The sequence below is a fragment of the Rhinolophus hipposideros genome, assembly GCF_964194185.1.
Source record: "Rhinolophus hipposideros genome assembly, chromosome: 7".
Classification (NCBI taxonomy): Eukaryota; Metazoa; Chordata; class Mammalia; order Chiroptera; family Rhinolophidae; genus Rhinolophus; species Rhinolophus hipposideros.
In genome coordinates, this window is record NC_138053.1 from 76,365,709 (window position 1) to 76,378,757 (window position 13,049).

Below are 13,049 nucleotides of genomic sequence, written 5' to 3' on the forward strand. Positions count from 1 at the left end.
AACTTTAATAATAGTAGTCTAAAACATTTTATTTCTTTTACATAGATGACGACCCGTGTTGATGGTCATTCCTGGGCTCTTTCTGCAATAGATGAATTGAAAGTAGATAAAATAATTACACCCTTAAATAAGGATCGTATTCCAATAACAGACTCACCAGTTGTTGTACAGCAGCACATGTTGCCTCCAAAGAAATTTGTTCTCCTTTCAGCACAGGTATGTGTATATTTTGTTAACATGGACACAAAAAGAAGAGAAGCAATAGTTAATGTTTTTTATTGATTGCAAACGGTAGTTGCTTAGTAGAGTCATTTACTATGTACTTAAAAATGTTTACTCTTGAAATGTTCTTAAGAGATAGTTTGTAAATCCCCAAAATGCAACAAAAAGAACTCGCTCTGTATGAAATGTTTTACTCTTTCTAAGGTAGCATTTCTATCACTAGTGTTTAGCAGTATGAAATAAATAAAATAAGCAAACTGTATTTCTTATTGTTCTCACTTAAATTATTTAAAAATTTTTCTCATTTATTTTTTGAATAATAGTAATGTTCTGACAAAATTCAAATGGGATAACAAGAGGTATGCAAAGTAAAATCTTCCTTCCAGTTCAGGTCCATTCCTTGCAGACACCACTGTCATCAGCATCTGTGTATACTTCCCGAGATATGTTACAGATCCACAACCAATACAAATATACTTTTAAACAAAGGGTAGTATGTTATATACACTGTTTTATACTTTGTTTTTTATATTTCAAAAATTGGTTGTAGAGCTCTTTCCATATCATTATATAGAGAACTTCTCATTCTATTTTATATTTGAAAGGTATTCCTTTCTATGGTGGTACCATATTTAAATAAGCCCCTATTCATGGATCATCTTTAGCTGTTAGAAGTAATGCTCCTACCTTGTGCATATATCATTTTGCATGTAGAATTGCGTCTGCTGGGTCAAAGAGTATATGCGTTTATACTTTTTGATAGATGTTGCCAGATTTCCCTGTATACATACGCGTACGTACATACATTCACTAGCAGTGGATGTGGACCGCCTATTTCCCTACAGTCCTCACCAAGGACAGTATGCCGTCTTATTAAGACTGAGATGAACTATGTTTTTACGAGTTTATTTTTCTGTGAGCTATTTCTATTTTATACCTACTTTTCTATTGAATTGTCTTTTTTAATTTACAGAAGCTCTTTGTGCGTCAAGGGAACTATCTGTGATTTTAGTTCCATATTTTTTCATAGTTTGTCATTTGATTTTTGTCGATTGAGATTTTTCCCATATGGATAAATTTATAAGTAGTTGAAATTTTCAGGTTATTTTTTGGGATTTATATCATAGTAGAAAAACTTCTTATTCTGACGTTCATAAAAGAATTCACCCATAGTTTCTCTTAGTACTATTATAGTTTTATTTTGTCCTTTAAATCTTTAATGTTTGGAATTTATCTTGGTGTGAATGAATAAGGATCCAGCTTCATTTTTTTCTAAATGAACATACTTGTGCCAACATGATTAATGGATAATCTAACTTTAATCTTCAGCTTTTTTCGTAGTCTAAATTCTAGTATTTACTTGAGCTTATACTAGAACTTTCCAAATTTAATAAGAAAATACATCTGCTAAAAAAAAGATAAGTAAAAAAGTTGCTCGCTCTTTTAGACATAACATTTTATAAACCTTTATCTTATGCATAGTAATAGCACATGCTATACTAATATTGTTTGTGTCTGATGGAACAGTGTTTTCTTACTAAATTTTCTTTATGCATATATAGAGCTAGTGTAGGTTGGGAGTTGAAATGTAGATGCTCTTTTTGACCAGTTTACTTTGTATTCTTGAAGTTATGTTTTTGTTGTTGTTTCATTGATTAAATAATCAGGGTCAGTTGTTAGCAGCCAAACTTGATAAATCTATTATTCATGTGTGTTTTTTTTAACTTCTTAGGGGAGTCTTATGTTTCATAAACTTAGGCCTGTGGATCAACTAAGGCATCTACTTGTGAGTAATGTGGGTGGAGATGGAGAAGAGATTGAAAGATTCTTTAAATTACATCAGGTAATTATATGTACTTTTTTAAATGTGATAATTTAAACAGTAAAACAGTAGGAATGATAGCTAATTTTATCTTAGGACCAAAAATACTGTAATTAACAGGTAATCTTACCAAACTTCCTTTTTTTACATTAATCACTGTATGTGTACTGATATTTGGAGCAGTATTAATACACTATAAGGCAATGGTAAAATCAGATTTTTATTCTCTTGTTGATAAATTCTTATTAAAGTGTACTTGTAAGAGGCTGATATTCAAGTTGCATGGTAAATGCATTTTTATTCGAAACACAAGACATTTGTGGACCAATCCTTTTAATTTTTTATTTTTATTTTTATTTTATTTTGCTTAATGACCTAAGGAAAAAACTGGAGGCAGTAGTGACGGGGACATTAGTATTTCAAAGCCATAACTAGAATAAACAAGGTAGAACTGGGAATGCTTAATGTAAAATCAAGAATATCAGATCAAAGTTAAATATACAGGCTCTGGATTTAAATCAGCAGACTCACCACAGAGTAGATCACTTGAATCCTGTGGGCTTCAGTTTCCTCGTGTGTAAAATACGCATCATATTATAATAGTATATGATGTGGTTAATAAATGGTAAGCTCTTAAAATAGTGCCTGGCACATGACAGGTACTTAGTAAATGTTAGCAATTGTTAATTGTTATTTTCTAAAAGGTAAAAAGACCATGAGAAAAAATTAGGGGAATAAACCAGAATCTAGATAAAAAGAAAAGAGAGCATCCTTTAACAATAGCACCTTTGATGAAGTTTAAAACCAATAGTGCTTACTTCTCCTTTTTCTTACCAACTGATTTCATTCAATGTGCAAATATTTATTAAGCACCTGCTGTGTGCTGGGCACAGATTTAACACTGGATACAGCATTGAAACAGAACTTCTTTTTAAATGTTTATGTTTAATATAAGGGAAGGTGTTCTTTTTTTACAGGAAGACCAGGCTTGTGCAACTTGCCTTATCCTTGCTTGTTCCACTGCTGCCTGTGATAGAGAAGTGTCTGCCTGGGCTACGCGGGCTTTCTTCAGGTATATGTCAGTTTTCTTTTGTTCTTGGCCATTTTTAAAAATATTTGCCGTGGCCAATGTGATAGTTTAAGGGCTTGCCAAACATTTCAGTGACTATAGATACAAGTTACTAAAATTTGTGAAAAGGTAAAATCTAGAAAGATTGCAATGCTAATAGAAACAGCTAGATGAGCATAATTTATGCGTTGTTACCCTTTCTCTGGATTCTGTCCTCTAACTCTTATCTAGTCTTCCTTCTACACCTTTCTACCCCAGTTATTTCATGTATCGTTTTTACTTCCTCAAACACTATACCAATTCTGCTTTATGAGTAGCATTGTCATTGAGAGATTCTGAATCAAGGAAACTTGGTATCAAAGAGATTTTTATTTGCAAGATACTTAGCTAAGTAAAGAATTTGAAATGTGATTTGTTTAAAAGAATTTTTTTAAGTACTGCCTGACCATTATCTAGTATGAACACTATAGTGCCATAGTGTTCATACTATGTGTGTTACTCATTTAGTAAACTCTGTGCATTGCTGACGCTTTTTAGAAATTGCCAGAAATTGCCAATCCCTCATAATTCTTCCTGATATTCAAGTTAACATTTACTAAATACATATTTTATAATGTATCTACGCATATATTTCACTGTAAACACAGTACATTAAAGTCTCTAATGTTTAAAGGATTTATTTTGAAAGCTAAATAGGATTTGGAACAATTCCAGCTTTTAAGGTGGATAGGTTCACTGAATAAGCTCAGCCTCTGTTGTAAAAATAGGTACGGCGGTGAAGCTCAGATGAGATTTCCAGCTGCTCTCCCCACCCCGAGCAATGTCGGTCCCATCTTGGGGTCCCCTGTCTATGCTAGTGAGTATGAAACATTGAATCCAAACTTTCTGATAGAGTTTGAATTTTACAAACTTTGTAGTTTGTAAAACTACAAACTATCTTAATAGAAAAAGCTTTTCATTATATTTTACCATTATATTTATCATTATATTTTCATTATATTTTTTCATTATATTTATCTTAATAGACAAAGCTTTTCATTATATTTTACTTAATGCTACTACTATATTGGTGAATAACTATAGATATCTGTCTCTTAAAAGCGGTGATATCTTAATACTGAGTTCTTAATGTATACTATGGAACAAAATAAGATATAACCAGTAGTATTTATAGAACTCGTTTGTTATTTAGTAAAAAGGAAAGAGAGGATTGATTTAATAATTACCTCAGTGTTTTCCAGTGTGGGGATTGTTAGAATGTTACTGGGAGATGAGATGAGTCCCTAATTCTTGAATATATTATGGGTGGTGCCATTCCTCACTGTTATACTTCGTAATAGCTTCTGTATCTGATTATGATGATATTCAAAAATTGGGAAGTTATTTTATAAATCTTTATATTTTTATTTCCTTTTTAGGTTCTCCTCTTCCTAGTGGTAGTTCATATCCAAATCCATCCTTTTTGGGAACACCATCTCAAGGTACCTCTTTCTTTATTTTAGATTGCTACCACTGTTCTTTTTGAAGAGCTAATATTGTGCATTACCCTTAATGCTTAGTACGAAAAAGATTAACTTGCTCTATTCTCTTAAAAATAATATAATTTAATAGAAGTGACATCCTAGCAAGTATTGACATTTGGCCATGAATGCCTTTAAATAGAATAGGAACACCGTTAGTAGTACCTGGAAAGCCCCTTATTTGGGTACCATGATTTAATCACCACCCATAAAATCTGTGTAATAGTTCTGTTTCACTTTCAACATTAAGGAACAGTGATTGCAAGCTCTCTTTCCTTTTTATTCTGCATTGCTGACATTTGAAAACCTACCTGGTGAGCACCCATCCAAGTCTAAGTTTCTCTTTTTATCAAGGGAAATTAAATATCTATTTATTCCATTATTTTTGTAAATATTCATATCTGTGGGTCTAGATACAACACACTTGGATTATTGAAAATTCTGAATGTTTGCAGTTAAGTTTTAAGATGTGTTTTCTTATGTTTGTACAAGGTATACATTCTCCTGTCATGTCAACTCCGGTGTCTGCTTCAGGAAATCTAGCAATTCCGGCCACAAGTATGAGTTGTATGGCTGGACCGGAGATTGTGTACTCTGGAAAACACAATGGTATATGCATTTACTTTTCTCGAATCATGGGGTAAGTGTCATGCAATAAGTAACTATTGCCCACCTTGTCGTAGTTTGTATAGTTTAATATTTTTAATTCTAAATTTGGAGCATCATTTATTCCATTCAATTGTACTTAGAGTTTTAGCTCAATTATCCATTAATAATACTGTTTTCTGTTATTCAGGTTTTTTTAATCTAACCATCTATATTCCCGTATTGTATATATATCTTAAAATACATCTCTATACATATTAATATATAACTCAATGTATATTAACTCAATAACATTTTTCTGTAAACCAGCTAGACAGTTCTGGTCTTGTCGAGGCTCATTCATGCATATGCAATTACGAAGTTGACGACAGCTCTGTCAATCTTGGCTGGACTCGCATGTTTAGGGTTATGTTTGTACGTTGGTCTAGAGCGGTCTCAGCTCAGACACTTGGGTTGTTCTCCACATGGCCTCTTATCCTCCATTGATGATAGCAAGGTTCCATGAGAGAGGAAACTCGCAAAGCCTCTTGATGCCCAGGCCCACAATTGGCCTACTATTATTTCCACCACATTCACTTGGCCAGGGTAACACCTCCAGGCCAACCCAGATTTGAAAAGTGGGAAATAAACTCAATATGAGAGAAGCATCAAAGCTGTATTGTAAATGGGATAGATATAGGGAGGGATAAAATATAGTCATTTTTGCAATAAGTCTGTCATACTATCTAGTTAATTATAACACAGTAATATGCTTTTCTTAGATTTGGGATGTAAGCTTTCATTCGAGTTATTTGCTTAAAAATGTGAAACAGTGTAAAACTCTCTTATAAATTTGATTTTGCATTATAAGCTTCCTTGTTTATTATTCATTACCCAGAGCCTTTGATTTTTCTTCAGCTATATTTCAGTATATGAAATAGCTTGGATATATCAGGTTTGGAAATTTTCCTGTTTTCCGTTTTTTCAGATAACTTAGTAAAATGTTAAATGAAACCAGTGCTATACTTTAATAAACACATAGAAAGAAATTTATAACGTTGTAATTGTTATTATTCATCTACAGCACAATTATTAATACACTTTTTGTTCCAGAAATATCTGGGATGCTAGTTTAGTTGTGGAAAGAGTATTCAAGAGTGGCAACAGAGAGATCATTGCAGTAAGTGTGTTGTATACTAGTGTTCTATTATTTGTATTTAACCAGTTTATGTTGTTAATGGAACTGTTTCATATTTCTTGATGTTATAAACAAGATACAATGATAATTCTTTTATGTATGTGTTTGTGTACTTGTCCAATAAACTGTTCCTCCCCCTGGGTTAAGTCTGAGTTCTGTCACTTCTTAACTAATGGGTAAATTTCTTAACATTTCAAAGCCTGATACCTCACTGTGAAATGAGAATAATAATATATCCCCCTCGTAAGGTTGTTGTGAGGGTTAAATGGTGTAAATCCTAACTCTTAATATTGCTCAGAGCTATTATTTAAATATTTTGCTTAAACTCATGCCCCAAAACTACATGGACCCGGTACTAATTGCCATGCATTGGCATACTTTCTAGGATACTTTAAGAAAACTTCTTATAGAAATTTGTATTATAAATTCAGGTAGTAAAATATTTTTAAATGTGAAATATGAATGCAATTTATTTTAAACTTTTTCTTTTTAAAATGAAAAGATGCAAATATCCTTTCAACTTTGATATTCTTTTCAAGTTCACATTTCTAAGAATAAGCATGTATTTACTGAACATAGTACATGATTCTATTTATGAAGTGCAAGAATAAACTAATCTACAGTGATAAAAGTAAGAAAAGTAGTTACATGGGAAATGGAATACCTAATGACCAGAAAGGGGCATTAGGGAACTTTCCTGGGTGTTGAAAGTATTCTCAGTTGTGGTCTGGGTGGTGACTGTATTAAAATGAAAAAAGTTAACAAGATGTTCACTTAAGATTTGTGTATTTCACAGTCTGTAAATTATATCTAAATCGAACCAGGAGAGAAGAGGAGGGATCTGGGTATCTAGCCCTTTATTCTGGTCACCAAGTGTGAATTTAGAGAGGAAAAAGAAAAGATAGGGTACTTCAAAATTAACACTTTATATTCAATTATAGATATACAGAGTATGATTACGTTTTTTATATATATACCTTTTCACTGTTTTGAAATTTTTGAAAGTAATTCCTTTCTTACAGATTGAAAGCAGTGTTCCCTCCCAACTGCTGGAGTCAGTGCTACAAGACCTAAAAGGCTTACAAGAATTTCTAGACAGAAACTCCCAATTTACAGGAGGACCACTAGGAAATCCAAAGTAAGAATAAATGGGATTTATTTGCTCAGTTTTTTTCCTTTTCCTTTTTTGTTTGCTGAGATACAATTCACATATTATAAAATTCATCCTTTTAAAATACACAGTTCAGTGGTTTTTTTTACTATATTCACAAGGTTATGCAATCATCACCACTATCTAATTCCAGAATATTTTCATCACACCAAAAAGAAACCCTATACCCATTAGTAGTCACTCCCTGTCTTAGTAACAAAAATACCATAGACTGGCTAAAACAAGAGAAATCTATTTCTCAGTCCTGGAGGCTGAGATCAAGGTGCCACTACGGTCCGGTTCTGGGGAGGACCCCCTTCCTGGTTTATAGACAGCTGCTGTCTTTCTGTATCCTTACGTGGCAGAGAGAAAATGAGAGAGCAAGCTCTCTGGTATCATCTTATAAAGGTACTAGTCTCATCAGGGATGTTCACCTTCATGACCTCATCTGAAGGCCTCGCTTCTAAATACCATCACTTTGGGGGATTAGGGCTTCAACATAAGAATTTGGTGGGACACAAATACGCAGTCCACAACACTCCCTAGCTCCCCTTCCCACAGTTCCTGGTAACCACTAATCTGCCTGTCTCTGTGATTCTGCCATGTTCTGGATCTTTATATAACTGGAAATATACAATATGTGGCGTTTTGTTTTGGCTTCTTTCCCTTAGCATAATATTTTTAGATTCACATGTTGTAGTGTGGATGAGTTCTTTGATTAATTTGTCAGTTCATCAGGTGAACAAATCTTCATATACATTTTGTTCCCATTTTTTATGTTCTATAGAAGAAATGCATTGCCTTTCTGATTTTCTTTCCTCTCTGAATACTTGTGCTTATTTTGAAATTTTTATGCTTTTGCTTTTTTTACTGCTATAATTCAGAAAATACACCAGTGTCTTTAGGTATGTCTTCTTTCAATGGGAGTTGAGAATAAAATGTTCTCGATGAGCATTTAGACCTAATGACTTAAGCTTTGGTGAATTTTCTGTTTACTTATTGTATTATTGCCTCTTCCCTATTTTTTTTGGAGAATCATATTGACTCTCCTGAATCTACCCTCAATTTCTTGTCTTCCATAGTTCCTTTTCTCTTTCCCTTCCTTCCTTCCTTCCTTCCTTCCTTCCTTCCTTCCTTCCTTCCTTCCTTCCTTCCTTCCTATGTGTGTTATGTAGATTGCAGAATTCCTAGAGTTGATGTTCTCAGTCATTTAATTCTATTTTATGTGGCATTTGTTCAATCTTGGATATTTTTCTTGCTATTATATGTTTAATTCCAAGAGCTTTTATTTTCTAATTTTTCCTTTTTCATGGCAATTAGCTCTTGTATTATGATTCCCAAATCTCACTAAGAATACAACTGGAATTGTTTTTCAAGTCTTCATTTTATCTCTGGTTTCAACTGCCTAGCATAGTTTTTCTTTTCTAAGTGAACAAATATATTTGGTGACATTTCTCTGGCTCTGTTTTAAATGAATATGTTTGTTCATTAGTAGTTAGATCTGTCTATCTACATCTGTCCACTTAGCAGTTGTGGTCATTGTTCAGTAGCTAACCAAGCAAGCAAAGCTCTTGTGAAACTCCCAGGCATAGTTTAGCCCCAGAATATGGTAAGAAGCTGTGCTTAGGTCAACTGATAGATATTCCCTTAGTGGGCCAAACAGACCAGTGAAGCTGCAGTTTCTCTCAAGTGAGTTGGGAGACTGTAGCAGTGTCCATACCGCACAGCATTTAATGGACTTTGTTTTAGCTCTAGAGGAAATCTGTGCGTGGATGCTAGGGCCAACCAGATGAGACTTGATATTTGTTTTGTTTATTCTTTGCCAATTGGCTCTCTCCATCCTTTAATAATTAGATCTTAGGGAAATTTATACCCAATTATATCTGGGTATAAATGGATTATACCCATTAAAAAGTTGCAAATGGATTAAAAGAGTTATAATAACAGTGGGGCACCCTAGTGGATTTCATTTATGTGAAATATTCAGAACAGGCAAACTTATAGACATAGAAAGTAGATGAATGGTTGCTTAGGGAACAGGTGGGAGAAAGGAGGAAATGGGGATTGACTGCTAATGGGGAGAGGGAAATACTCTAAAATTAGATTGTGGTGATAATTTCATGACCCGACGAATACATTTAAAAAATTAAATTGTACACTTTAAATGGTTGAATTGTATGGTATATGAACTATATCTCAACAAAGATGTGAAAGACAAATACACATTCTGGAATTTCTGTTTCAGTACTCCTGCCAAACTACAGCAGAGGCTGATTGGATTCATGCGTCCCGAAAATGGAAATACCCAGCAAATGCAACAGGAGCTACAGAGGAAGTTTCATGGTAAATTAGTATTTCTGGTCGGTTAAATGTATATGACCCCAGTAAAGGGTTTTATTAGTTGAATAGAAAACAATGAACATATCAAACAGATAAGTTTGTGGTAACAAATATTTTTTATTAAAATATCAGTGTGATTTTGGGAAAAGTGGGACAGTATGGGTGTCATGTATTCCCATAATTTTCAGCCTACATATTTTTTCCCTTCAACCAGAAAACATGATAGACACATTTTCTAATGAGTTTTTTTAATTGTAAACTATATACATATAACATAAAATTTACCAGTGTAACCAAGTGTCCGTGGTGTTTAGTACATCACATTGTGCAACCATCACCACTATTCATCTGTAGAACTTTTTTCATCTTCCCAAACTGAAACTCTGTACCCGTGAAACAATAACTCCTCATTTTACTCTGCCCCCAGATGCTGACAATCACAATTCTTTTTTTTTCCTGTCTCTGAATTTTACTACCCTAAGTATCTCCTATAAGTGGAATCATATGGTATTTGTTCTCGTGGTTGGTTTATTTCGCTTAGCATAATGTCTTCAAAGTTTATGCAGTAGCACGTGTCAGAATTTCATTCCTTATTAAGACTGAATAATATTCCATTGTATGTATATGCCACATTTTGTTTATCCATTCATCCCAGTGGACAATGGGATTGCCTCTACTTTTTGGGTATTGTGAATAATCCTGCTATGGACGTGGAATACATATTAATTTGAGTCCCTGTTTTCAGTTATTTTGTTATATACTCAGAAGTGGAATTGCTGGATCATATGGTAATTTAATCTTTAATTTTTTTGAGAAACCGACATAGTATTTTCCATGGCAACTGCACCATTTTACATTTCCACCAGTAGTGCACAAAGGGTTCCAGTTCTCTACATCATCACTAGTTATTTTTCGATTTTATAGACTTAAAAATGTGAATCAAGTTTTTGGTTGTGTTTTTGTCTGTTATAAATACTAGTAACAACAAGAACAAGAGAACTAAAAAGTTCTCAAAATCATCAATTATTCCAGATATGAATTGGAATAATAAGTTACTTCTTAAATTTTGTCTGTCATTCATTTTTTTTTTAAGTTCTTCTGTCTTCTATTGTTTGAACCAATTATTCTAGCTGATGGGATTTTGCTGATTAAGACCCAGCCATTTACTTTTGTCCCAAGGTACTTTCTTCCCTTCCTGCTGGCCCTAGTTTTCTGTTTACTATTTTGTAAATTCTTCTTTCAGTACTGCTAATGGTTCTTCTGTAAGGCCTTACAGTACCAAGCATTAGTGGTAAGGATTTATACAAATGGGAGCATTCAAAGTGCTGGCAGTATACCCTGAAATGACTACTCTGTAAGCAGTATAGCCATATTAGTAAAAGCTGAGAAGGCAGATATACTCAGAGCCAGCAGTTTCGCCTATAGGTATACATACTAGAACAGGCTTTTGAGACTTTTTTCCCACAGTAAGGAATACATTTTAAATTATGACCCAGATGTTTTAAAGCATACACATACAACTAAAACAAAATTTTAGGAAATAACTTTCTCTGTTCTACACTCTAATGTTTCTATCCTTTTTTATTTTATTTTATTTCCTCTTTAAGAAAAATAAAAGCTGTCTGGATTGACCGAATTGATTTTGTGACTCACCAGTCCATCTTAACCTAGAGTTTAAGAAACTCAGTCCTAGAGAAACCTGACTGTACTTTCCAGAAGACCTATTTTAAGGATATTTATTGCATTATTGTTTTAGTGGAAAAACTGAAAAAAATATAAATGTGCTTCAGGTGGACAGTTCACCTAATTGGTGTAGTATTCTTACATGGTGGAACACTCAACAATTAAAATAAATGAATTAGATTTATATTTGTCCATATGGATAGCCAGTGAAAATATAACTGAATAGAAAAAGCAATGGTGTAAATTGTTTAAAAACAGCAATATTTTTATTTATGTGCCTATACACACACCACACATGTATATATAGTGAGACAATAAAAACATGAATTCAGTGACTCATGATCATGTTGTCTATAATGGGGGGTAGGGGGAAGGGAGGAGAACAATAAGGATTTCAGCCTTAACTACAGTTGTTTTTATTTGAAATAAAGTATTATTTTACATGAAATAAAACAACTTAACCTGTGTCATTTTATCAAACTTCACTAATTGTGTTTTGTAATTAGAGGCTCAACTGAGTGAAAAGGTTTCACTTCAGGCAATCCAACAATTGGTTCGAAAATCATACCAGGCTCTGGCTTTATGGAAACTTCTTTGTGAACACCAGTTCACTGTCATTGTAGGAGAACTTCAGAAGGTAAGATATTTCTTTCCCTTAAGTCCACACTGTTACTACTATGCTTAGTTTGTTTTCTTTTGAGTGATCTTTAGTCTTACACTTTGATTTGGGGTGGGGGTTATTTTGGGAAGCATTTAGGTTATGGTAAAGGTAATATGTAATAGAAAACTTGCTCTGGAGATTGAGAGATTCACTTTTTCAGAGCCACACATTTTTCCAATGTATGAGAGCTGTGAGAGTAGTATGTGAATGAAATTTTACTTTACCAAAAATATTCTGTTAAAACAGTGTATTGTAACCTTTATTTGGGCTACAGATCTCTTTGGGACTCTGATCAAACTCCCTCTCCTCACCTTCAAAGAATGCATACAAACATGTACACAAAAATTTTGCATGTGACTTCAAGGAGTCCACTAACCTTAATTAAACATTCCTACTTCAAAGAAAGATGTTTACAATATGGGAAATGAATGCTTCATATTTATCTTGCATTTCTCGTTTGAATCCTTTTTAATGATAATTTGCATGCATCTAAATACTAGACAGGTTATTTGGGGGGACTGTATTCCTACCTGTTACTTATCATGAGCATTTCTGACCATACCGGAAAATAGAGCCAATTCTATATAAATAATCACCAGGCACACTTTACTGGTATTCAGCATTTTCAAGATTTTACCAGCGTGGCTTAATCTGTCCTCTTTTTTTCTTTTTCTTTAATGAATTATTTTAAAGTAGATCCAAACATCATGTCATTTCATTTCTACATACTTTAGTATGTCTTTAAAAAAAAAAAAGATGGGCATTTCCTTGAATAACAACGTCATTATCACACTCAGCA

The 13,049-nt window shown here is 33.4% G+C and overlaps 1 protein-coding gene across 2 annotated transcripts in view; it reads left to right on the forward strand.

Moving 5' to 3' along the window:
- NUP155 (nucleoporin 155) overlaps positions 1-13,049 on the forward strand; it is a 53,249-nt gene that overhangs the window by 22,490 nt on the left and 17,710 nt on the right. For both annotated transcript variants that reach the window (XM_081054527.1, XM_081054528.1), the window contains exons 13-22: positions 46-216; positions 1,955-2,065; positions 3,022-3,116; positions 3,881-3,969; positions 4,532-4,594; positions 5,126-5,273; positions 6,332-6,398; positions 7,439-7,554; positions 9,812-9,909; positions 12,096-12,226. In XM_081054527.1, coding sequence (XP_080910653.1) covers positions 46-216; positions 1,955-2,065; positions 3,022-3,116; positions 3,881-3,969; positions 4,532-4,594; positions 5,126-5,273; positions 6,332-6,398; positions 7,439-7,554; positions 9,812-9,909; positions 12,096-12,226 — 1,089 coding nt within the window. The remainder of the gene's footprint in view (positions 1-45; positions 217-1,954; positions 2,066-3,021; positions 3,117-3,880; positions 3,970-4,531; positions 4,595-5,125; positions 5,274-6,331; positions 6,399-7,438; positions 7,555-9,811; positions 9,910-12,095; positions 12,227-13,049) is intronic.